We start from the raw sequence: 27564 nt of genomic DNA, 5'->3' as shown, positions 1-27564 counted from the left end.
GGCTTATCAAAACCTGAGTTAGAGGTATCAAAGGGTCAATTTATATGGCATAAGGCAGCACTGTGCTGGGACACTCAACCAGAAAGTGTGGTTTGCATCTGGACAGAGGAGATACTATTGGTTTACATGTAATACTGTAAAAGCGCAAGGTATGAGCATGGCACTTTTCTGCACCACATAAATACTCCCTAGGAGGCCAATATTGATTTTGCTATTCATTTAAAAAAGAAGTCATTTGTGGACCATTAAGTGAAGGCCAACAATGTGGGTATTGCTGGTTGTGTATGAATATGTACTGTCCCTTTAGGGATGCAAGGGATTAAGTGCCTTGGGATTTTTGTAGCCCAGAGAAAGACAGTGATTTGTGCTAGATGCAGTCTTTCAGCGGGCAAGCATGGAGGCAGCAGAGTCTCAAGTTGAAGCACAGCACAAGGAGTCATGAGTTTTAAGCTCTGTTCTTGATTCTCCTGTTAACGCACTGTGCAACACTGAGCCAGATCATTTGGTATTTCCATGTCTCAGTTCCATCATCTGTCAAGCAGAGACAGAGACAGTAAGGGTTAGCTAGACTAGGAAAGTTGCTTTGAAGTTTTATTGCTATGTATCAGATACTTCGAGATCTTAAGTCAAAGCCACTACATAAGTTAGAAAGCAGTGTTTAGTCCTCAGGGGGCGCATCTATATGAGATGCTGACTGAACAGTAGCACGTCACAGCTCCAACAGTACTAATACGCTACTGTGTAATATTATTAGGCTACCTGAAGTAGCTTAAAGGCATTTGCCAGCACTGTTGTGCAGCAACTCCAGTTACTGCACATTTATTTAGTACTTGATTATACAAGTATAATATACAAACATAATATAATCCTACAAACAAGTAGGATTACAACTCCAGTTACTGCACATTTATTTAGTACTTGATTATACAAGTACTAAATAAATGTGCAGTAACCACATGTAGATATGCCCAAGATGCGGTATGTGATTAGACTGTATCAAGGATTTTTATATCTTTGATCTGCCAATATATGGTACACAAATGCAGATCATATTATCCATATACCATTATTTATTGTCCAGTTTTTAAGAAGTAAAATGTGATATAACAGTTTATTATTCTGTTGTTATAGAGATGTGGGAATTCCTTGAAGCTATGCTTGTAGCAGACAATGATGTCTGCAGTTTGACTTTGAGAAAGGAAATAAGCATTTCAAACCTTTTAACCAGCATGAATAACAATTCAAGAAAATATTTGTAAATGTAATTAGCAAATTAATTCAATATTCAAGGTAATTTATTTCTTCAGTGCTGAGTGTAGTTTATTGCCTAGTCTCAGTTTTGGTTATTTCCAATCATAAAAGAATGACAACTCCTTTACTGACAACATACTGATAGCTCCTTTTGCTAACTGGCTGAGACGTTTAAATACAAGAAGATGGCTTGGTAAAAGTCTCTGGGGCATGGTTCTGAGTTGTCAGATGGGAACATGTGTCAGACAACTGCTTTATTTTATTTTTTTTATAATGACTTTTGAGGTGGTTCTGTTTAATTTCCTCTTATGTCATTTGGGATTTCTGAGTGGGATGATAGTAGGAAATGGGAAAATTTATTGTAGGAATAGCCAAAGCAGTTAAGGGAAAATCTTTATCTTTAATCTATGGTTCTTTGAAAAGTGACTATGAAAAAAACAACACTCCTTAGCCAAATAAGTCCTCATTTGTTAAACTTGCTTGTTGAGCTCTGTTCTGCTGCCCCCCCAGCTACCCTTTGCCTTTAGTGGTGGTATCACTTGTGTACCTGTATGTAGGATTATTCTCTCCAACCAAGACTTTCAAGTGTTGGCTTCAACATTTGAGTGCTAAACTTGGGATAAGCTATTCAAATGCTAAGCTTTTGCAATTTCTTAAATTGGATGCATGAAAATTAGGGGGACCAAAATCTTGGTCAGAGGTCGTGTCTACAGGAGACACTGATTGCATAGTCATTAGTGCACAGTCATTTAGTAGTTGTATAAACAAGTATTAAATGATTGTGCAGTAATCTGAGTTACTGCACAGTAACATCAATGAACAGCTTTTTTGTGACACTGACTGTGCAGTAGCCTGAGATACTGCACGGTAGCGTTGGATCATGGTTGCTGCCACGTGACACTTCTGTTCAGTAATCTCAGGCTACTGTGCAGTCAGTGGCTCCTGTAGACATGGCCAACATCTACATGTAATTAGTTATATATGGTATGTTGGCTTTCTAAACAAAAGCATTCTTATTTTCTTCTTTTAGTTACGCAGAACTTATGGGAGAGGAATCTATATATCATTTTGACTTGCATGTAGTTTATAATTCTGCAAACTCAGCTCCAAAATTTCCATCCTCTTGCACAGGTAAAGCTGAGGCAGGAATTTGAGGGTGATGGGGGTATTTAGAAGTCACTGAGGGAGAAGTTGGCATGTGATCTCAGTAGTGATGTATGGACTAAGAACCTCAACCCCAGAGGGAAATTGCAGTGCTAGTTTTTGCGAAGATTATTTTATTTTATTTTTTTTTTATCAATGTGCAGAACCTATTTAGAGCCTCCTTATGCCATTTTTGCATCCAGTTTTCTGAAGGGGAGTGCATTTTAAGCCTTTCTTTCCTTTGTCTAAGTATGATCCTTGAAAATAAGTGGTATAAATCAGTACATTCATTCTGGGAGTAGTATGAGTACTCAAGAATGAATCAGATGGAGATTGACTCAGTTTACTAAGAGTTAGAAGTGACCTCGAAACAAAACCCCAGACCTAGACATCCTTAGCCTTAGGGGATAGCTGTGGAACCCGAATCCAGGAACTGAATAACCGTGATCTGAACAGAATGCAAATCCACATTGGAATGTCGCAGGCTTCCAGCTCATCTCTGCTGCATCTGCCTGGAGCTGTGATCTGCCTCATGCCTATGGCTGATGCCAACTATACTGCTTCCCCTCACACGGGCAGAAGAAATAATCCATAGTGATGCACTTTACAATGAACATGCCCGTCACCATCATAATGAACTTGCTGAGTGAGGTTAACTAAGTCACTAAGGACTTCTCCAGCTGTTGGGACTGAGTTTGTGTACTGTTTCTGTTACCAGGCAATCCGTTGCATCAGGACACCTGATGTAAGTCCTATGCTAACACTGCTGAGATGGCATTTTAATATATTTGTTTAAAGGTTACAGTGTGGTGTTCTTTTTGCAGACTGAATTAAATCCTGGACAAATAAAGGAGACATACCGTCAACATTACAGAAGATTAAACCCACTGTAAGTAATCCTTGTTTTCCCTTCATGATTTATATTGGATGTATTTTGCACCCTGCACAAGATACCATGAGCTGACAATAGGACTTCTCTTTGGTGGGGAACGTTTTTTTTTTTGTCCGGATTTTGAACCGATATTTGGGAAACATTTACCTGATAAATACTACCAATGTTGTAACTAATTTAACACTATGCAGGTTTGTTTAACTCAAACTATTGAGTCCTGGTACAGAAAGTAAAGACAGGAGTTGTACTATGAGACACTGATCACTGTGTACATTTTAAATCTCTCTCTGTCACACACACTTTATTTTGAAAGTCTAAGGTAGCACATTTCCCATCAGCCAAAGTACAAGCAGGCAACAATTACAAGGGATATGCAATGAAAGTAAATGACAGATCCTGCAATTGCATTTCCATATCCTTTATTCATAGCTTCTATATCATGTTTGTATGAAAATATCATCTAAGGTGTCATAAAAATGAGAAAGTGTGTGCTTTCAATTTACTTTATTATATTGGGAGGGGAGAATAAAATTCTCTCCTTGACCTGTGAACTTTATTCAGAAGCAGTGCTTGCTTATTATGAATGCTCCACTGGAATACATATAGCAGAGGCCCTGTTTCCACTGGGAGAACCGCCTACTAATCAGGATGGGTCTTGGTGTAATTGAAAAAGGACCTAATATATGAAAAAAATATTCCTCCCCTCTGTGCATTCCTGACACAGGAGTTTTGCCATCTCCGGTGTTTTGAAGAAAGAATTTAATTAGGTGTCTGTGTTTTCAATCTGAACTGAAAACAACGGACAAAATGTCAGCGGTCACAGGTTTTCAGGAACCCCGTTTAAGAAATAAATTCTGGAGGCAAAAAGGGAAATGGAAAAAGCCCTGGTGCCTTTAAGTGTATTTTCAATGGAATTCCCATCCTGATGATCAAGCTGACAGCCGGGACTTGCAGCCTCTAGCACTTCTTGTCATGCTCACCATGGGTTTCAGCCCCAAAGCAATGTGGCCAGCAGCTTGTTTGCATGTGTGGTTACAGTAATGTTCTTCCCTCTGGAGGAGTAAGCATGAGGCATAGCGTTATATGAATCCTTCCTAGACCCTGTTTTTCAGGGCCTAGGCAAGTTTGAAGACAGCTAAAGGACTCCTATCCCCAACAAAGGGATGAATTTGAGTCATTGTGAGGGAGTTCTGAATACAAACTGTGCACAAAGCTATTTAGAAGCTCATTTCAAAGTATTTTTTTAAACTTTTGAGCAAACATCTGATCCTGTTGAAATCAATGGGAATTTTGCCGTGGATTTCACTGGGACCAGAATGTCATCCTTTGTATTTGTGATTGTTAATGGAGAAGTCTGGTTCTGTTCAGATGTACTCTATCCTGCTTCAAATGAACTTCCCAGAAGTTGCTTTTTGAGAAAGTTACAAAACACCCATATAGCCAATAAGGCTTCGAAACTAAACAAAATAATATGGCTGTATTTCAGATTTGCCCACAAAAATGCAGCATTAGCTATGTTGCTGCTGGGACACAGGTGTCTTAAAACCATCAAGGTTTCTTAAAGGTCTGCTGAAGTGGTACTGGTAGTGTTCTGCTTCTCAGGGCACATCTACATGAGACACTACTGCGCAGTCATTACTGCGTATTTATTTAGTGCTGGTGTATTTGCAAGTACTAAATAAATGTTCAGTAACTGGAGATACTCTGCACTAGCACTGGCAAATGTCTTTTAGGTGATGCTACTGTGCAGTAGCCTAATAATACTTTGCAGTAGTGTATTAGCACTGTCTGTGCTGTGACATGCTACTGCACACTGTTTTTTGGCTTCTGTGCAGTCAGTGTCTCATGTAGATGCATCCACAGTGATGTAATGATTGTTAATTATTCCAGAAAGTGGTACAGAATAAATGCTATGTCAGGGAGGACAAAGAAGAAGAAATGGAATGTAATGCACAAAGCACTTGTTAGCTGAAGATGGAAAGATAAAGAAACAAGACTTGTTACATCTGTCCTCCACTGATATAATGTAATGTTGATGGTACGTCCCCTCTGTTTCACCCTTTCCTAAAGCAAAAAGGAATTGAGGTTGAGGGAAAGCCTCTGATGCTGCTGTATGTTAGAAAATTGTATCTAACATATTCTTGTTCCTTTTTTCATTGTTCTTGTATTGTGTGAGAGATATTAAATAATAAATCCCCATTTACTTTCTATTTACCATTTAGTATTTTGTAAACCTGTATTATGTTCCCTTTCAAGTGTCTCTTTTCTAAACTGAATAGGCCTAGTTTCTTCAGTCTCTTCCCATATGGAAGCCCCTCTATATTGATAATTGCCCTTGTTGCTCTTCTCTGGACCTTCTCTAGTTCTTCTGTATACTTTTTGAGAAGTACTGGGACCAGAATTGGGCACAGTATTCAAGGTGTGGATGCACCATGGATTTATAAAGGGGCATAATGATGCTTTCTGTTTTGTTTACAATTCTCTTCTTAATAATCTCCTTTTAGCCCAATACTTGCCTAGTATCAGGTATCAGCACACCCTTTCATACAAGGGGTTTGAACCTGTATCTCCTACCACCCAGCAAAGTGCTTGAATCAACCAGCCATGGGTAGTGATTCTCAACCAGGTGCCCTGGAGCCCTGGGGTGCTGTGACAGCCTTTGAAGGGTGCTTCTGGCAGGGAGGAGATAAATTAAGCACAGGCTCTTCCCTCCTCACTCTTCCTGCCCCCATTCACTGCAGTGCAGGCTCTTCTCAGTTGGCTGTTCCTCCTCTTTCCTAATCCATCTTCAAGTAGGTAAGCCCCCATAATAAATTTTTTTTTTTAATGGGATGCCTCTCAATTTGCAAAAGAGATTGGGGGGGAGGGGGGGGGAGTCTCCCATGTAAAAAAAAGATTGAGAACCTCTCACCTAGGAAGTCCATGCCTCCTCTCCTTCTCTCCACTCTCTTGAAGTTCACCAATTAGGAAGCCAAAAGGCAAGAGTTGTGGGGCCAGGAGGCAAGGAGCAAGGCTGAGAGAAGTGAGGTGAATACTGTCCTGAAAAAAGGGTTTGGGCCCCTGCCCCCAGTAGCTTTTCTGCAACTTGCACTTAATATGATTGGCTTGAATGGATAAATAGCAGTAGGGTAATTCCCAGGACATGGAGAATAAGGGACAGGACCCAAACCTAAGGTCTCCCCACTTCCATAGCAGTGTCTGCCTCACTGAACCACACACTCTGGCTTCTCTTCTTCCTGGCATCACATATATTCCTCTTCTTGGCTGCACAATGGGCCAGCTTTAAGAGGAGGGCAAGAGGGTATACTAACACTATGGCCTGCTATTTCAAGAACCTTGCTGGAAATGCATGCAGGGTATTAACTAAAGCATAGAAATCACCTTGGAATTGATTCTGATTTTTGGAAGCCTGAGACCTGCATCTGTTACTTTCACTTTTAGCATTTTCCGTTCACACTCTTACGATGCATCTGTGCACTGCAAATGTGAACCTGTTGACAGGTCAGTGACTAAAATAATGTTCTGTTCCCCCAGAATTTGTTGGCATGACGGCATCACAGAGGGGCAGCTGTGACAAAACTGAAACACACTTGTGTAAGTTAGAAATTACTCCAGATAATGGTGATACATGTGAAAAGATCCCATTGTTAATCTTCATATCTTCTAAGAATTGTGCGATTTCTGACTGAGCTGACTAATGGGAGGGTCTGGTCATAGACAGTCTTAGTCTTACATTTACTTGTAAGTGGCCATGTTTACACAAGATGCTGACTGTGCAGTAGCATCACGTGGCAGAAACCGTGATGTGATGTTACTGTGCAGTAGTCTTAGTCTACTGTGCCATCAGTCACAGAAAAGCCATTCATTGGCGCTACTGCGTAGTAACTCGGGTTACTGCACAGTCATTTAGTATGTGTTTATACAAGTACTTGATGACTGTGCAGCAATGACTGCACAGTCAGCATCTTGTTTAGATGTGGCCAGTTTTACTTAGATGTGAGGAACAAACCTTTAAATAAACCTAAGTATCCTTATCAGTTTGAGATTATTTTCCATGGTGCTAAGCATGCACTGGAAGCTTGTGAAACTCTAACTCAAGTATGAGCAGAATGCATGGGCAGCAAATGAGGTAGAAATGGTTAGCGTAATCCTGTGTGCACAGCAGTAAAAAGCTAGAAATCATCGGTTGCCATTTCACATAGGTTCTGTCTAGAGAAAAAATGTTTCCTTTAATGTTAACTAATACACTCTTCAGTTAATACACAATCTTCTGCTAAGCAAACTTTTGCTGCCCCATTTTCAGCAGTGAGTTTAGGACTGGTGTGGGCCATACTCTCAGGAATGCAGATGGAAACCCCCATCTAGCTCAGCATTGTTTATGCTTTACTTGCATGCAAACATGTTCCATGTGCCCCGGGCTGGATCACTGTTACTTAGCAGCATTCAGATTAAGATGTCATATTAAAATAAATGGAAGCTCCTTGTAATGAGACATTATTTTAGGTTTACTTCAGGATGAAAGATTTGCATTGCAGTACATGGAAATGAAAAGGGGCTTCCATTCTACGTCACTGTAAATTGTATGTGCTAATTGCCTTTACTTAAGGGCCTTGTTACAAATTACACTTTAACCTTCTCAAATGTTGACCAGTGTTAGTGTTAGTTGGAGTTTAGAGTAGTTGCACATTCAGGCTAAAAACTTCTTTGACTGTCTCTGACCTGTACAGCTGTGACTTGCCACTGGAGGGCTGGTGAGCAGGGGCCTGACTAGGAGCTGCAGTTGTGAATTGTCCACACAGAATGGGAGGGTGAGGGGAAGAAACACTGAATCCTGGGATGCTGGAGGACTAAAACTTGGGTGGCTTATCTCTGGAGAGTGCCTACACATTCATGGAACATGAGCTGGATAACACGGATCAGAGATAAACCTGCCTTGCAGTGGTGTAACTTTAAGATGCCTAAAGTGTACTTTAAACTAGTTTACACATCGTAATCAATGTCCATCCTTTACATATCATAATAGATGTCCAACCCAACTAACTCCAGGGGTTAAGAGCTCCCTGAGCCACCTAAGATTAATGTGTAACAAAGTCCTAAGACAGACAGCCCCTGCTTTTCATGGATGTTTCATGGGTATTTTCTCTCCTATCTCTCTGAGAAACTGCTATTTCAAAGCAGCCTTTAGATGTCCTCAGTGCTAACTTTCAGCTGTCAACAAATTCAGTAGGTTAATGTCGTTTCATGTTCAGGTATAATATTAAAAAGGTTCCTTTTTGTATACAATCAGCCTTCTTACCTAGGTGACTAATTTAAACACTCAAGTTAAAAAAAATGCAGCCCACAGATTCAGAATATGAACCACACAGAGATATTGAAATTGGGAGAGAGATTTATCTTCCATTCATAATGCTTAGAGTGTGGGGGGGAGGTTCTGGAATAGCATCAGTGCACTTGTCCCTAGTGATGGGAAAGGTTCTCGGAGGCATGCTCCAAAACAGCTGAATTAGTCCTTAGTATCCTGTGACCTACTGAAAACTCAGTGAGCCAAGTTCTGTCCTTATCCTGACATGTACAGGCATTCACTTCTTCTGGAGAAAGATGGAACTCCTGCCTGTTACATCCAAGTTTATAATAAAGTAATAGAAAGACTTGTCTAAGTCATTGTGAATTACGGTACTTATTGAAAGAACAGAGAGACTGGGAAATGTCCAGGACTATAAAAAGGATTGCACTGATAGGGTGCACTTGCCAAGAAGAATGATGAAGAACCTTAAAGTGAGGTGTCCCTACTAGTTTACACATTCATATGCCCACAGTTCTTAAAACATTATATGTAAATAAGTTATGTTAATGTATATGGATATGAGATTATGGTCTGCTAGAGTTAAGTTTTCAAGGGTAAGAAGCTAAGCAATGTTATCACAGTCTACAATGAGATGTTCATATCAGCAGGTCCATCAGTCTGGAATTTACACTGTATGGCACTAAATGCCAGTTTGAACACCTCCTATGGGAAATATGGGGAATGACCCTTCCTTGTTATCCCTTAGGAAAATGATTTCAAGGAATTAAAAGAGCCTGATCCACTTAGTAAAAACATCATATATGCCTTTTTTTTAGTTGCTGGCATTACAAGGGACACCTACAATTATTGTGTCTTATTAAAAGTTGAGAAATAAAGATATTTTTCTTGATTTTTTTTTTAAGCCAATTTATTTGTAGCATTTGGCAGCTCTTTGTATATAATTTGATTTCACAGTTTCTTCTCTATTACCAATTAGATCAGAAAATGACTGTAACACCATGAAGCCTGGCAGAGGTCTGGGGTCAGATAGATATAGGTTCTGAAATGACTTTTAAACCATTTGTTTAAAGCTGATTAGATTTCAGGTTATTTGTGTCCCTCATTTTCACTTATTGTTACTTGGCCTGGACCTGGGTATATTAAAAACAGAACAGCTCTTTCAGTTTTCACAAGAGTAACATTTAGATTACTACTAAATATTATGTCCAAAAATTGGTAAGAATTTGTTGAAATACCAAGGCAGGCAAGGTTCTTTGGATAGATGTAATATCTTTTATTAGACTATGAAATACTATGATTTTTCTTTTGTGTGCAATGTATACTGTTATCTTTTACAAGTATGAATATCTAGTTATTTTAAATATGAATGCTGCAGTAATTTTTGTGTGTGTGTCTTTTTCTTGGTTGGTGTAATTACAGAAATGTGGGATATATTTTTTGGCGGCCTTTGAACCCAAAAGTGAGGAGCACGAAGACAAGAAGAACACACACCATTCAGTGTTATTTTCCTTGCAAAGGAAAAAAGATGATTATGAGATGAGCACTAAAGTCTCAAGTTTTCAAAGGTTTGCATAACAAACAAGAGACACATTGTGGGTTGCTTCTTGACTTTGAAGGCTTGCCACTGTCAACTGAAATAAAATGGCAAGGTTTAAAGCCTTAACCAAGTTCACAAGGAAAATATTTGGACTAAAAGTTTCGGAAAGTTTTCTCTCTTTGAAGTAGTTTGTCATGTGTTACCAATGTGAACTTTATTGACCGTGAAACATTTTTTTTGAATCAAATAGCAACTAGTGACACTTTAGTAAAATCTTAAATCAACAACCATCTCTTGGTGGCTCCAGTTTTATATAGCAAATGCAGGCAAAGCAGGGAATCTACAGAGGAGACCTTTATTATTCGTAAATGAAGCCTGCCAAAACCTTCCCAAAATAGCATTCAGAGACCCTTTTTAAGGTCATGGATCCTGAACAAAGCCAGAAGAGCACAAAAAAGGCGGAAGAAAGTCCAAGGAAGAGGCTTACCAAAGGAGAGGTTTTCCAAACCAGTATTACATCTGCAGCTACGTATCAGGGCAGCTCTGCTTCTTCGCAAGGACCCCCTCTCTGTGACATCATATCACAGCAGCACTTTTCTGGTTCTTTGCCGATTCCAAGAGAGGAATCTCAGGAGAAAACTGGACATCAGAAACAACCCAAGCCTTCCTCTTTTGAACATCCTTCCCACGTTTCACAGCTTCAGCAGCATCCGCTGTCACCAGCATTTATGTCTCCTGGAAAACCAGAGCATGCCCTTGAAGGGCCCACATGGCAGCTAGTAGATCCAGCAAGACCTGGTCCCTCCAGCTCTTTTTCGTCAACTGGACTTCATTCTCATCCTAGTCAGCTCATACCTTCCCATTCACCAATCATTCCTGGAGAGGACATGCCGTCCGTTCAGAAAGTCTTTATTCCTCGTCCTCCCCAAGTTTCCTTAAAACAAACTGAGGAAGTGCACAAGAAGGAAAAGAAACCTCAGAAGCCAGGCAAATACATTTGCCAGTACTGCAGCAGACCTTGTGCAAAACCAAGTGTGCTCCAAAAACATATCAGGTCGCACACGGGTGAGCGCCCATACCCTTGCATTCCATGTGGCTTTTCTTTTAAGACTAAGAGTAATTTGTATAAACATAGGAAGTCTCATGCGCATAGAATAAAAGCTGGGCTGGCTTCAGGAATGGGAGGAGAGATGTATCCTTCCAGCTTGGAAATGGAAAGGATTGGTGGGGAGGAATTTGAAGAGCCTACTGAAGGAGAAAGTACAGATTCAGAAGATGAGACAGGTACAATGTCAGGTCATTCAGTAGAGCTATCTCCCAGGCAAAAGCAGACTCTGCTATCTAGTAGTTTGTACAGTGCAGGAAGTCAGGGTTCGAGCCATGACCGGTGTTCATTATCCCATTCCAGTATGTCTCAGTCTCTTGAAGACAGCACCCAGTTTGTGGAGCCATCATCAGACCATGCTTTGAGCCATAAATCTGAAGATACACATACAATAAAACAGAAGCTTGCACTCCGATTAAGTGAAAGGAAGAAGGTGATAGATGAGCAGGCTTTTCTTAGCCCTGGGAGCAAAGGGAGTACAGAGTCCGGCTACTTCTCACGATCAGAAAGTGCAGAACAGCAAATCAGCCCACCAAATACAAATGCAAAATCTTATGCAGAAATTATTTTTGGGAAATGTGGGAGAATTGGACAAAGGACTGCAATGTTATCTGCAACTACGACCCCGGGGTTTCCACACCTGTCTACTGAAGATAAACCTAGCATGGTACCGTTGTCTGTGCCTAGAACACAGGTTATTGAACACATCACTAAGCTAATCACAATTAATGAAGCTGTTGTAGATACCAGTGAAATAGATAGTGTTAAGCCTAGAAGAAGTTCATTATCTAGACGTAGCAGCATTGAATCTCCAAAGTCTAGTGTATATAGAGAACCATTTCAATTTGATATCAAGTCTAGTTCCAGTAGCCAGTTGGATGCATCAAAATCATTAGCATCCCATGGTGAAAAAATTAAGCCTGAACAATCATTGTTATCACTTCAGCAATCCCACAGTGCCACAGAGACAGTGCCTCTTCTAAGAAGCCACTCAATGCCTTCTGCTGCATGCACTATAAGCTCCCCTCATACTTTTAGAGGTAGTTACTCATTTGATGACCACATCATGGAGCCTGATGTCGTAAGTCGCAGCCAAGTGTTTTCTTCACACCCTCGAATGCTAAAACGACAGCCGGCTATTGAGCTACCTCTGGGAGTGGAATATGGTTCAGAGGAAGTTAGCTCAATAAGCAAAGAAACTGTTTCTAAACCTGCTGAGGAACAGGAATCCAAGGAAAGCGATGTTACCAAAAAGTCAAGGAAGGGACAGAAAGTGAAAGGGTTCATGTATGAATGCAATATATGTGGTGCTCGGTACAAGAAAAGGGATAATTATGAAGCCCATAAAAAATATTACTGTTCAGAACTTCAGATCTCCAAGTCTCGTTCTTCTAGCTCTCATACCTCTTCAGAAACTGAGAAAAATGTTGTGGATCCTGATTCCTGGCCACAAATGATGCATTACAAGCTAGGGACCAGTTTGGAACTCACTCCACTCAGAAAAAGACGGAAAGAGAAGAGTCTTGGTGATGATGAGGACCCCCCAGCTTTTGAGGTTTCTGAAACTCCCTCCTCCAGCAGTGGATCATTAAGTCAGTTTGCAAGTCGAGCATCATCTGATGTTGCTTTGAACTTAACCCGTGAATCTATCAAGTCACCAGCAGATCCAGGTAAATCCATACCACCTTCTGAGGTCAGCACAGGCTTTCACTCCAGGACTACAAAAACAGCTTCTAGTATAGAAGGCAAAGAGAGAAGAACAACCTCAAAAGAGATATCTGTCATCCAGCATACAAGTTCCTTTGAGAAGTCAGACTCTATAGAACAGCTGAGTGGCTTAGAAGAAGAAAAGCCTTTATCGCAGTACTCATCTCAGTCAGCAACACAACACAGCCGACCATCTCATTCCCTGCAGCCAAAGCTGGTACGCCAACCCAACATCCAGGTCCCTGAAATTCTGGTCACTGAAGAGCCTGATAGACCAGAAAATGAGCCTGAGCCTCCACCTAAAGAGGTAGAAAAAACAGAAGAATTTCAGTGGCCCCAGAGAAGCCAAACACTGTCCCAACTTCCTGCAGAAAAACTTCCACCGAAAAAGAAAAGGCTTCGGCTGGCAGAAATGGCTCAGTCTTCTGGAGAGTCTAGTTTTGAGTCAGTATCTCTCACAAGAAGCCCAAGTCAGGAAAGCAGTATATCCCATGGCTCCACCCATTCCATTTCATTTGATCGTGAAGAATACAGTAAGTCAGAGATGACCAGCCAGTCCTCTGAATCCCATATGAAACCTCTAGGCATAGGCTCTCACATGTTGACGGTACCGACCCACCATCATCATTCCAGGGAAATGCGAAGATCTGCTTCCGAGCAGACCCCCAACGTGTCCCACACTTCACAGATGTCAGAGACGCGCAGTAAATCATTTGACTATGGGAGCTTGTCATCCACTTCTGCCTCAGCACCTGGTCCTTCAGTCTCTTCAACTCCACAGGAGAGAAGGAAGTGTTTTCTGGTTAGGCAAGCATCTCTCACCAGGCATCCAGAGCATGAACCAGACCCAGCCCCAAAAGGACGGCAAGAGACAGAAGAACCGTTGCCTTCTTCCAGTAAATCTCCTGCCACAAGTCTGCCCCATCAACCTACATCTTTATCCTCACACGGTGGCTATTCAACTGATAAGAGTCAGCCAAAAGACAGCCCTCCGCCAGCATACAGCCAGCCGTACACTGAAACTCTGCAGGTGCTCCATCATCCAGTACCACAGCTAGCACTGCATGAAAAACAGTACATGTCCCCTCAAGTCTCTCTCTTCCCCTACCAGCATATTCTGCCACAGCCAGCGCAGTCTGCAGAGCTCTTTGCCACTCAAACCATGTCTGACATCCTCTCTGCTCAATTTACGATGCCTCAGATTCCTCCCTCTATATTTCAGACACCACCGCTTCCTCTCCAGCAAGCTCTTCTCCACCCAGGCCAGCTGCACATTGCCCCTCCATTGATGGCACACCCAGCCGAAGTGCCATTCAGGCAACACCCTTCATTCCTCCCTGTGAATTACCCCAGCTCCTCACCAATCCCTTCTGCGTTCTTTCTGCCTCTCCAGTCTCAGTTTGCCCTCCAGTTGCCAGGGGAAGCCAGCAGCCATTTGCCACAGCTCAAGTCCAGTTTATTTCCACCAGCAGGGACCTCCAGCCTTTCCCCATGCACACAGTTCAGCCCTGACACTGGATTACATCCTTTGACCTGCACGACAAGCCCTTCAGTGTCAGCCTCCACGTCTCAGCTTGTGGTCCCCACACGTGTCGATCCTATGGTATCGCTCGTAGTCCCTGTTCGCATTCAGACTAACATGCCATCATATGGGAGCGCGATGTACACAACTCTCTCTCAGATCCTCGTCACCCAGTCACAGTGTAGTTCATCTTCTATTGTCCTTCCAAAATTTGATGATCGCCAGCCCAAGAGCACTCTGGTCTGCAGTGCTGATGTCCATGGAATAGGTTTTGATTTGGCACAGATGATCACAGAGGATCAGAGGAGCATCTTCCCGAGTCCATACTTGAGAGTGCCATTACCATTGCCAGAAAGGAAAGGCTATATGCCACTCACATCCCCATCAGAAAGTGTCCTGGGATTAGAAGGGGGTCCATCAACAGTCAGTGGAAGCAAGCGGATGTTGTCTCCAGCTGGTAGCTTGGAGCTTACAATGGAAACACAACAGCAGAAAAGAGTGAAAGAGGAAGAAGTATCTGAAGTGGAAGAAAAGCTAGAAGTGGTGAAACCACCCGGTACAATAGAGGAAGGAAAAAAGCAGGACACATCTCACTTTCTGGCAGAGAGCCAAGGCAGAGTCGAGGTAGAAACTCCACCTAATTTATCCTTGGAGCAGTCAGAGCCAAAGGAAATCCCAAGTAATTTGCAGCCAGCCTTGCCCCGTTCAGGTGCTTCAAGTTTTGAGGCACTGGAGGAGTACAAGCAGCCAGGTGGCAAGCAGCTCCGCAGCAAGGCCCCTTTGCAGACAGTAAAGAAGGAAGATTCCAAAGAGCTGGCGGAGCATCTCCCACCAAACCCTCCGAGTCCTGCACCTCAATCAGATGCAACTCAAAGTGCAATGAAGTCTCAAGAAGGTACAGACATGAAGAAGGTACTGCAGTTCCCCAGTCTCCACACAACCACTAATGTCAGTTGGTGCTATTTAAACTACATAAAGCCAAATCATATCCAGCAAGTTGACCGAAGGTCCTCAGTGTATGCCAGCTGGTGTATTAGCTTGTATAATCCCAATCTACCAGGTATATCCACTAAAGCAGCCCTCTCGCTCCTGAGGTCCAAGCAGAAGGTGAGCAAAGAAACCTACACCATGGCTACAGCTCCACGTCCAGAGTCAGGCAGGCTCGTACCGTCCAGCTCCAGGAAGCCAAAAATGACTGAGGTAAGAAAATGATTTCTTTTTCTCGTATTATATTTGTGTGGGTCAGGGCGGGAGAAGGAAGAATTAGCAAGTAATGGATTTAGTTTAGTAAAGACTGCTAGGTGCATCACTTTGCAGAGTACTTGCTCTTACTGGGATTGCCTGAGTGAAAACATAAAACAGTATAAGACAAAAGAATGCAAGACTCCTCTATGGCATGACAGTATTTTTTCTATAGTTCAATTTCTATTAATCTGGTGATCACCCTCATGTAAGAAAATACTTGGCCACAAAAATTACACATAAACTTGCCTTTCTGAAATAGCACTTTTATAGATAAATGCTTATTGAATTCCTTATGTTTTGCATATTATTAATAAAAAAGACGCTAAATCAATGGGGATGTTTCAGATAATGAGATTCTGACTATAATCTACCTATCCTATATTTATCAAAAGGGGAGCTGAACACTTAATAGCTTTAAAGGCCAGATTACACAGGTATTTAGCCACCTAAAGTTGCAGAAACACATGTACTAGGATTTTCAGAAGTGTCTATAACTAGGGATTTATGTGCCTGATGCAGCTGCATTTGTATATCCCGCTACACTAGGCACCCATCTCATTTTGAGGCTTTAAAACCTTTGCACATGTGGCTCTACACTGTTTGGAGAGTTAACGGAAAGAAGACAGCAGTTTTCAGTTCTTATTGAACTATACCAGAAGGTTGTCAGCTATTTTACCTGTGCAGGGCCCCATTAAAGTCCTTGAGCTACCACATGGGCCCAAGGCTCTAGAGAAGATGCTATGGATTATTTCATGGTGCTTTTCCCCTAGTTTTGATGCTGGGAAGTGTGTAAGAGCAGATCTTGTTACTGTTTTTTATTGGTGCAAAACCACACAAATCCCTCTTAATCCAGGTCGTGATCATGTATATTAGCAAATAGAACTGCTCTAAAGATTTTGCAATTTTGCTCATTTCATGGCAGTTTATACTGATGGATTGTTCATTTTATTTCTGAATCACAAAGTGAACTCTGAGTATTGAATTTATCATAATTTCTGCTGCTGCTCCTTATAAATATACCTTAAAATCCGCATTAGAGATGCAGTATTTCAGTGTGTCTTTATTTCTATTCAATGCAGATATCCCAAGGATGGTGTTTCAGGGAATCAAGAGATAGAGAATGATGTGTCTATTATAATAATAATTAATATTTTAGATTGCATCTTTACTCACAAAGAATAATAGTTAAAAGCACTATACACATTGTGGGTTTCATTCTGAAAAAGGTAGAGCATCCACACTTCTTTTGAGTTTGATATGAGATGTGGGCATTTACGAATGCCTAGTAGTGCTTTTAGGTTGTATTGAGGAGGAGGATGGCCTCAGTATGGGGTTTAAAGTATTTATAACCCTGAAGTCATAGGTTAAAATCTAGACAGAATTATTTAGGTTTTAATCCTGCATGTTGGTATACCAGCATGTATACCAGTACATTACATATGGTTTACCCCAAAGAGACTCAAAACATTTTTAGCTGAGACCTTAAAAATTAAGACCAGATGTACATTAAGGAGTTTATGACAATTTAGATACATTTGCATTTTACATTTTTATGTAAAATGTAAAATTTACATTTCTGGTGTAAGTGCATCATTCACCTAGAAAACAGCTTCGCTTAGTTAACTGGTGCAAATAAACTAGGATTATTTCAATGGAGATACATTGACCTAGTGACAAATACATAAGTGATTTTGATGAGGTGTTTAGTGCAAGTGAAATTTTAAGTTTAGTCTTTTAATATCCAGGTTACTGGTCAAGATAAGGTGGAGTGTATTCCTGGCAACTCAGAAAGCTGCTTAGTGTGGCAGGGGTGAGGCAGCCTGTGAAGCTGCTGGCAGGTGTGGGCTAGGGCTAATCATGAGTCAGCTGACCCAGGTAGCCCACAGGTGAGGCTAGGCTGGGTCACCCGACTCAGGAGGATGGCTGGGCTTATAGCAGGTAAGCCCAGCAGTAAGATCTGAAGCCTGCTGAGAACACCACCTCCGCAGGAGGACTGCAGCTGTGGAGCACCACCACAGAGAGAACAGCTGAAGCCATCAGGAGGGTTGAGGAGGAACTAAAGGGAGGAAGAGGTTCCTAGAGACCCAGGGAATGGTCCAGGAGCCTACTGAGAAGCTGAGAGTATGGGACCAGCAAGAGTGGTCCTACTAATGCAATATGCTGCTAGCCTTCTTCACAAGGGCACACTGTTGGCTCATATTCAGCTTCTTGTCCACTGTCATCCCCAGGTCCCTTTCTTAGCCAGTCAGTCCCCAGGCTGTACTGGTGCATGGGATTGTTTCATCTTAAGTGCAGGACTTTGACCTTGTCTTATTGAATTTCATGACCTTTTTTTGAGTCCAGTCCTCCAGTTTGTCTAGGCCTGACAACAAGTACAAACCCTTCTTGTTACCTTTCAAATCTGTTGCTAGCTGCAACCCCAATTGTGCTCTGGCCTTCCTGACTTCATCCCTGTATGCTTGAGAAAGACTCTGATACTCCTCCCTAGTTGTTTGTCCAAGTTTCCACTTCTTGTAAGCTTCTTTTTTTGGATTTTAGCTCACTGAAGAGTTCCCTGCTAAGTCAAGCTTGTCTTCTGCCAGACTTGCTAGTCTTCCTGCACATTGGGATAGTTCATTCCTGTATCCCCAGTAAGGTTTCTTTAAAATTCAGCCAGCTTTCCTGGACTCCTTTCCCCATCAGACTGGCCTCCCAGGGGATCCTACCGATCAGTTCCCTGAGCAAGTCAAAGTCTGCTTTTCTGAAGTCCAAGGTCCTTACTCTGCTGCTCTCCATCCTTCCTTTCCTCAGGATCATGAATTCAGTTATCTTGTGGTCACTATTGCCCAAGTTGTCATCCACTACTGCAGTCCCCACCTATTCTTCCTTGCTTGTGAGAAGCAGGTCAAGAAGAGTATGGCCATTAGTTGGCCTCTCCAACAATTGCACCAGGGAGTTGTCCCCAACACGCTCCAAAATCTGTCTGGATTTCCTGTGCACTATTGTATTGCCCTCCCAGCAGATGTCAGGGTGACTGAAGTCCCCCATGGGAACCATGACCTGTGATTTGGGAAACTTGCACTAGCTGTTTGAAGAAAGCCTCATCTACTTCATCCTCCTGACCTGGTGGTCTATAGCAGGCACCCACCATGACATCACCCTTGTTGCTCTCCCCTCTGACCCTAACCCAGAGACTTTCAACAGGCCTATGTCCAGTTTCATACTAGAGCTCTGAGCAATCATACAGCTCTTTTGCAGAAAGCACAACTCCCCCTCCACTTCTCCCCTGCCTATACGTTTTGGATAGTTTATACCCATCCGTGATAGTGCTCCAGTCATGCAAACTATCCCACCAAGTCTCTGTTATTCAAGTCACATCATAGTTCTGGTACTATGAAAGGACTTCCAGTTCTTCCTGCTTGTTTTCCAGGCTGTGTACAGACATTTGAGGTAACTAGCTGATTGCCCTACTTTTTCAGGAAGAATGAGAGAGCCTCCCCTAGTTGCCCCCTCTTGCTTGTTTCCTCCAGGTCACCCATTTCCATACTTACTTACCTCAGGGATTTGGCCTCCATCCCCTGGCAAACCTAGTTTAAAGCCCTCCTCACTAGGTTAGGGAGCCTGTCTGCGAAGACGTTCTTCCCTCTCTTTGTCAGGTGGATCCCATCTCTTCCTAGCAATCCTTCTTGGAACAACATCCCATAGTCAAAGAAGCCAAAACATGGTTTGTGGCACTTTTCACTCCTTTACAAATGGGGAGACTCATGGAGAAGCTCATGAAGAGTGTGGCTTACTGAAGGGCTGTCTTTGTGCATATAGTTTGCTGTGCCTATGGTTTGGAGGAAGCGTCAGTGGTTGAAAATGAAGTTGTTGTGGGTGAGGATCAAGTGGATGATTTGTATAATCCATGCTTTTATAGGTATTTCAGGCAGGGATCTGTGCCTTCACAGTGTGGGATGATGGTATAAAAGCTGGTGACATTGATAGTTGTAAACATGGTTTTCTGAGGGCGGTGACTAAGGATCTGTATTGTCTTGAGGAAGTCTATTGTGTCCTGCAGAAAAAATGTTATTTAAGTGACAGCTAGTTTCAGGATAGTTGCAATGAATCCTGTTAGCTTTTCAGTGAAGGTACCACAGTTGGATATGTTGGGTCTTCCAGGGTTACCTTGTCTGTGGATCTTTAAGAGCATATTTTGAGTCCATGGAGTAGGAGAGGGGAGTATTAGTAGAAATAGTTTTCCCTGAAGTCGTTTTTTCCCCTTACTGACTTCCATTGCTATGGATGATGGCCTTTGAGCTTCTAAATAAAGTATGCAAAAATTCAGCCTTCTCAAACTGCTGCATCAGAGGATAAATGATAAAGCCACACTCAAAAATTTTCACATTCAAAACTGTGCGCGTCATATGAAGCAAGTTGTTTCATGAGATCCTATCTGTGTAGTCACCAAGATTTCATTTAATTTCCTTGCATTCATCCTAGATGCAGTCTTGCTTTTCTTAGATGAGATTAACTGACTTAGTACAGACAGACATAGGGCTGCATGGCATAAACATCATACGTTATGAAGTCTTGCTACATAGCATCTCAGTATGCATCTGCCTTTCATTTTTTTTTTTTTTTTTAGCAAAAGGGGCACAGACTTGTCAGTGAAAAGAAAAGAAAGCTTCACTCTAAGAACTTGGGAGCCAAACAGTTTTTGCTGGCCTATTTGTGAACATTCGTACTGAGACTTTGCTTAATATTGGTTTTGGGGAAGGGAAGTCACCTAAGAATTCTCAGTAAACAGTGGTTCATAAAGAAAAAGTATATATGACTACAATGCAGGTTTCTGAAGAAAAATACTAGAGGTTGAGTTCAAATGTATTTGCATGTGTATCTTTCCCAGTAATTTGTGTAGTCCATGGAGGGGGTGGGAGGTAACTCTAAAGATAGAAGGATGAGCTAGAAGTGTAGTGTTCTGCATTCTAGCCTTGGCTCTGCCACACACTCGTAGTGTGACCCAAGACACAACACTTAGTCTCCTATATCTCAGTTTCTCAGTTGTTAAAATGAGGATACCCATACAGACCCACCTTATAAGAGGAATATGATTCTTAAATGTGGATTAATTACTATTGTTATAACATTTATATTGCTCTTAATGTATATGGTACTTTTAAAATATCTACACCCATCTTAAGAGGTCAGTGTAAATAAGGCATGACAAAAAACAAGGAGCAAGATCCAGAATCAGAGGCCATGTTTAAAATGTAAGTCCTGATTACCAAACTTTTAGTCATGGTAGTCAACAGCATGTATGGTAGGTTTCCTTCTTTGGGAGCCTGCTGTATGAATGTTTTTTTTTTACTTTTCTAGAGCCATTGAAAATGTGTAATCACTGATTATTTTACTCTTTTGGGGAGGTAGGTTCATTTGCCTTCACTCCTTTCCAATGAAGGTCGAAAAGATGTAACTAGAGCTGAGAAAGAAGAGGATAAAAGAGGAAAATCAGAGGAAGATGCTCCCATAACCAAAAGAGGGGAGCCTGCCAGGATCAAGATCTTTGAAGGAGGGTAAGTATCTCATATTTTTTCAGACATTCGTTTCTGCCAGTTGCATGAGACCTATCAGTAAAAACAAAGTCAAGTCAGTAAAGTCATCATGTTGTTTTCAGCACAGGATGGCCAAACGTAGATGGATTTCAGCCATTCTCCTTCTACCTTACCTCAGGCACTTTTAACTAAAGTGACCCCTAAAGAGCTGCATGTAATTCAAGATGAATTAAATTTCTTTCCTGAGTTTGCTTTCAAGTTAGCAAGCAACTCATTAGGTCCTCTCTGCAGGTGGTTGAGTGGAGACAGCTGAAGAGCATAGATGTTTCCTGCAGCTGTTATTCTATAGAAGATGATGGATATTTACTAGTTCTTTTCAGAGCCTTCAGCTCAGAATAAGGTTTCTAATAGTCTGAATAATCTCTTTTGGTTCCGGGATGTTTTTGGTGGAAGAGGAAGGATGGATTGCATTTTATATACTTGCATTATATATACTTGTTTTTATTCCTATCCATCTGTTTGATTAGTTCACTAAAGTAACTCCAACCAAAAGAGTGCAAGTGCTAAATTTTTACTTTATTGTACTCTTACTTCAAGGTGATTCAGCAATCGTTCTTGCACTGGATTAATATTTCCATCTCTTGACATCTGTAACTGTTATTAATAAATAGTATATCAAATTGATACAGTTACAGATCCTATTTCCTGTATATTTCAAGGGGAACAAAAAGACACTTCAGAAACTCAGAGCACAATATAGCAAACCTTCTGAGTACCAGTAAGTTCTCTTGGGTTTTTCTGGTAGGACATCACTTTGTTGCATCAGGGCTTGTGCCTTTCTCTCCCTGTTGTTACCTGTAGACATTTTCTTGTCTTTTAAATATTTAAATTTGATCTAAATTTATAATTAAAAAGACAAAATAAAGTTTATGAAAGTATGCTCTGACTGAACAATATATCCCTTGGATCAAAGTATTCACTCAGATTTACAAGTGAAGCTTGTATACTTATAGGCAGCAACAGCAAATGGTAGATTCAGATAAAGAACAGAACAGTAAACAAATAATACATGTAATGATGAAGGAAGGGTAGAGATTCACCTTGCAGACTTAAATAAATATAAGGTCCATTTCTGCCCTACCTTCTGCCGGACTTCAGACCTAACACTGCTAACTACATCTTTCTGCTTATGAAATGGTGAGTGCTCTTGATAGTAACTCGCACAGACTTCATTATCTAGCACTGAATTAGGGGGCTGGCTAGGTATAGCAGGAAAGGAAAAACAGTGGGTGAACTGAGTACTTTATGTTAGGATTATCCTTATGTAGTGAATAGGTTCATCTGCCTGTGCGATCCTTGTATTTTACTATCTTAATCCCAAGGAGAGCCTCCGTTATCCACATGTTGTTTCCTCCTGCAATGGAGATATCTCACAGGAGCATGTAGAGTCCTGGCAATTAGATTCCTTGCTTCTCATGAGTAAGTAGGGCCAAAGTTTGTGTGTCTGAAGTTCACCTTGCATTAGACAAAGTCAATGAGGTTTGTGCAAGGAACGGCACAGAGGAATTCTGCCCAGATGGTCTCCTCACTGCCGCCTCCTCCATTCAGGGTGGGAGGCACTCTGTCAGTGTGGCCTATTGCAAAAGGATTCCACTCTGAAAAACATTTTGCTAATAAAGGGGAAATGAATTGCAAGTGTCCCTTTCCATTCACCAGGCGGAATGACATGGATTCTATCAGCCATGTGATCTTAACTATAAATCCTTTACAGCACAAAACAAAGTAACCTTTCAACTGCATATAACATCAAGGAATATACTGTATTTTCTTGCATGCAACATGTCCCAGAATATAATATGCACTTTGTTTTTTTCAAAGGCAAAATGAAGACAAAAAGATTTTCCTTGTAGGAAGCAAATGAGTTGCAGTAGCTAGGGAGCTAAGTCCTGCTCATTGTTCTGCTCCCTGTGGATGGCTGCAGATTTTACTTCCAGTTTCATCCAGTAAGCTACAGAACCTACACTTACCACAGTTCTCACATATAATGTGCATTTTAATTTTCAACACTTGTTTTTTGGGGAAAAGGTGCATGCATTATGTGAGAAAATATGATATTATCCTGAACTTACATTTTTTTTAAAAATGTCACTAGAAATAACTTAAAAGAAATGATTATACTATGTGTAGAAAAGACAATGGCAGGTGCTTAGTATCAAAGCTGTTCACTAATGCAGTAGTACATCAGAATGGGGTACTAAAATATTATCCCCCAATTGATATGGAAAAGGAACCACTTGGAGCTCAGACAAAGGAAGGCAGTCCACCTCTGGAAGCACCTGGTGGTCAGTGTCTCTTATAAAGCAGGTACAGCTACTGAACAATTTAGCCCCATCAGGCTTTAAGATCTATCCATCTGTCCTCTCTCAAAACACTTTCTGTCAGTGCAGTGACAAACCTGCCAGAGAGCTCCACTAGTTCATAGTACTTTACACAAGATATTTTACGAGCCAGAACACCTCTCCTTCTTGTCTTCCTGGAAAATATTTGTCTGAATTTAGTTACAAACAAAACTATTCCTAAGAAGTTATTCATGTTCTCCCACATCTTCAGCCCAGCCTGACTGAGTATGAGCCGGATCTAACCTTCTGGCTAGGTCTGGTTGGTTTTAGATCTTTTAGGAGTGTTTCAGTGCTTCTTCTGGGTCAGCCAGAGGAGTTCACAGCAAAGCAATTCCAAATGCTTCTGCAAAGATTGAGCTTAATCCATCTCTTGCTATAGCTCTCTCTGTTTCTCTTAGCAGTCTTTTTATTTCCTTAAAATCCTTTCTCATTCTCACTGCTGCTGTCAGCACTCTTGTGTATTGCCATGCTCTCTGGCTTCACCATTTAGCTTTACTACATTTTTTGTTGTGACAAGGTTGACATTACTAGTTCTGCTCCCCTTCTGCTGTTGTATTCACTGCTGTGTCCAGCCAATTTGAATTTTAGGGCCCGGCTGGCGAACAGGGGTAAAAGAGACAAAACTCCAGCTCCCATCCCACCCACTAGCCAGTTTTACAGGACAAGAAAATTAACTAGACTCGCGCCCTAAAGGGGATCCCTTGGAGTTGACTGCTCTGCCTGCCTCAAGTATCACTCTTTATTCTTAGATGTCTCCCCATTTGATCTGAAAGATTGGTGGGCTGCTTGGCTTGTTCTTTATGCTCAGGTGGACTTTTTGAGCAGATATGTTTCCTAATTGGAGCTCTACATTACTTGACCTAGAACATCTGATTTAGAATCTACTTTCTATGGATCTTGTATAGTGACATATACTCCCGTTCAATCTGTATTCAAAGTTGGTTTCAAAATCCAGATATAGGGGCGTAAGTGTTCACCTTCAGATTTATATCAGCTTGGAAGTGACCAAAAATGGCCCTTTTGGGATATGATGGCCACATCCAGAGAAGGGATGTGTGCTTGCAGCAGCAGCACAAATAGCTACTTTTTGCTGCAGTGCATGCCCCTGCACATGCCCTTTGTGGCAGGATACATTGTTCTGCTGTGAGTAAACTGCCCACTCCCAGCTACTCTCTGCTCCCAGCTGGGCTCCATGTGCTGGGAGGCGGGATGTGCTGTGGCACCCTGTGCCCCAGCCAGCGGGGAAGTAGGACTAGGCAACCCAGCAGGCTTCCCCAGCTGCCCCATCTCCATGTGCCTCAGCACAGGAGCTCTGTAGTGCAGCCCCCATGCTGAGGCAAATGGAGGCAGGGGAACAGCCAACCCAGGGCTGCCTGCTCCTGCATCTTGGGGCACACTGCTGGGCCACAGTGTGCCTCAGTATGGGGTCTCATTAGTCCTGGCACGTGCTATTTTCGTGTGCTTTGCACTCCTTTTTTCCAAGGTATTTTTCTGCTAATGGGAAATCCCACTAGTGAATTTTTCCCCTGCACTGCAAATTAGCAGTGCCACACGTGGTTTAACATGTGACAGATGCTGTTTGTGACACCACAGAGAAGTTTGTGCCTGCATGTGTGGACACAAACCGTACCTACCTGCATGTGTGGACACAGCTGATTGGTCTCAGTTTCGTCTCTATAAGTAGCAGCACAGTAATCAGTATCATGAAGTGTTATCAGCAGTCAGAATAAGAACTCAGTTCAGTGAAACCATTGTAACTTTTCCCTATTTCAAACAATGTTAAAGTTACAACAGTTTAGCTCACCTATACCGCTATAGAAGCAGTTTGATGTATGTTTATAGTGGAGAAAATGATACCTACTCCTGAGCAATGATTCCTTCCTCATTTAAAATAGTTAAAGGTACATATGACAACAACCCAACATACAAGCAAGCATATTCTATGTGTGAGCCTTTCTGTAATACTGGGAGCGTCTACACAAGACGCTACTGTGCAGTGGTTACTAAACATTTATTTAGTACTTGTATGAGGAAATACTAAATAAATGTATATTAACTGAAGTTATTGTGTAGTAACATCAGCGGATGCCTTTTCAGTGATGCCACTTCACAGTAGCCTAATACTACTGTGCAGTAGCATCTTGGCACAGTTTTTGCCATACCACGTTGTCTGTGGAGCTGCATCAGCCTATTGTGCAGTCAGTGTCTCATGTAGACATCCCCACTGATGCTATTTTGACTGCAGAGACTAGCTACCTGCACAGTTACTCCTCTTCATATAGTGTCACTGGAAGTCAGCTGCATGAAGCAGCCAGCTCAGAGTTTGTACTCCATAAGGAGCTAATAGAAATATCCATGTGGTCTTTCACTGAGGAATATTTTTGTGGTTTGGAACTGTAAAAATGATCTTTGAAGGTCAGGCTGGCCAGTGTTAGTTTGGGAGAACCGTTGTGTTGCCACAGTGGTTCTGTGTCACCTTCCTCAATACACTTTGGTATTTCAGAGGCATCTTACCCATTTTGAAACCTTACATCGTGAAGCGGTAGATAGATATCGACTTGGTTTGAAAGTGAGATCTATGATGGTATCATAATTTTGTCAGAGAAACCCTGCCTGTTTACTGTGCATTAGTGTTTTCAAGATGAAATCTAATATTATTAGGAGTAGTTATGGTCAATATATCGTCTTCTGTTTCATGACCAACTCCTCTGCACTTTATTAGTGTCCATCAGTTGGCTTATTGCACCTGATCAATTGCACTGGGGAGGATAATACCGAGATCTAAGCAAGTTAAAACTGATAGCATTTATTTTAGATGTCTACAAGAACATCACATAAAAATGGATGCTTCATAAAAGAGGAAGATAGACGTGAATTCTGGACAAAGGGGGCGCATCTACATGAGATGCTACATTGCTGTAGCAACGTGCTATGGCAGTGTAGCTCATTGCTATAGTGATGTAGTGTTAGAGGGCACAAACTGTGATGCTGACACTATGTCACCGTAGCGACGAGCTACCTTGTTATAGTGCATTGCTATGGCGACGTAGCTGCTAAAAATAACCGTGTGCCATCTTTTAGTACTTCCTAAAGCAAGTACTAAATGATGGCTCAGTATCAATTGTGCCATGAAGGGCATGTGTAGATGCGCCCAGTGAAGACAAACGTTGACTTTTCTGTTATCTGATTGTTACAGTTTAACCTTTATTTTATCTCCTATGAACAGCCACTTGCTAGCATATTTGGCCTAATTTTCCTCTCATATGAACCCCTTAAAAACAAAATGCACAGCTCCTTTGACTTCAGTTTAGCTACTCCCAATATATACCTGTGTGTGTTAACTTGATACATTTAATTATATTCTCCTCTCTTTTTTTTTTCTTCTAACCAGTATTTACACTAATGTAATGCCATTAACTTCAGTGGAGTTTGATTTAAATAGATTTTAGTGAAAGAAGAGTCAGTCTGCCACATTTTAGTTTACCGTGTCTTGAGTTGTCAAGGAAATGGTGTCTGTGTTCTTTCTCTTACAAAATTTTGTGAGTGGATTTGGTATAAGTTGGGTCAGGATTCAAGTCCTTGTTGAGGGTCACTGTTTTTCCTCTTTTAATTCCTTTATCCAGTCTGCTTAGGACAGTAACACATCAGTAAAACAACAGATGGCTGTAGCGTCATCAGTCCTCTAAATCAAGGTCATAATTTCCCTGTAAACACACTATCCCACCCAGGGCTCCCTTGAAAAAGCAAAAGTCTTCCTGGAAGAATTCATTCCCAGCCCACAGCATTTTCATCCTTGTGCAGTACAAATAATTAGAGGTCTGGGTGAGAGTCAAACTTTTAGTTGTGCAGAAAGTCCCTCCGTTGAAATGCAGAGCACTGCTTTGTAGCACTGTCTTCCAGCTCCCATGTTATGAGACTGCATATGGGATTGTAACTATGATGGGG

At 41.6% G+C, this 27564-nt stretch overlaps 1 protein-coding gene across 2 annotated transcripts in view; it reads left to right on the top strand.

Moving 5' to 3' along the window:
* Window positions 1–27564, top strand: part of HIVEP3 (human immunodeficiency virus type I enhancer binding protein 3) — a 195094-nt gene that overhangs the window by 69718 nt on the left and 97812 nt on the right. The window contains exons 3-6 of one of the 2 annotated variants that reach the window (XM_006014855.3): window positions 3219–3283; window positions 6821–6880; window positions 10011–15662; window positions 21096–21241. In XM_006014855.3, the coding sequence (XP_006014917.1) occupies window positions 10551–15662; window positions 21096–21241 (5258 nt within the window). In that variant the 5' untranslated portion in view covers window positions 3219–3283; window positions 6821–6880; window positions 10011–10550. The remainder of the gene's footprint in view (window positions 1–3218; window positions 3284–6820; window positions 6881–10010; window positions 15663–21095; window positions 21242–27564) is intronic. The other variant, XM_025213336.1, reaches the window with a different exon arrangement.

The sequence above is a fragment of the Alligator sinensis genome, unplaced genomic scaffold, assembly GCF_000455745.1.
Source record: "Alligator sinensis unplaced genomic scaffold, ASM45574v1 scaffold264_1, whole genome shotgun sequence".
Taxonomy (NCBI): Eukaryota; Metazoa; Chordata; order Crocodylia; family Alligatoridae; genus Alligator; species Alligator sinensis.
Note: the sequence above shows the minus strand (reverse complement) of the source record. Positions and strands in the feature narration are given on the sequence as shown.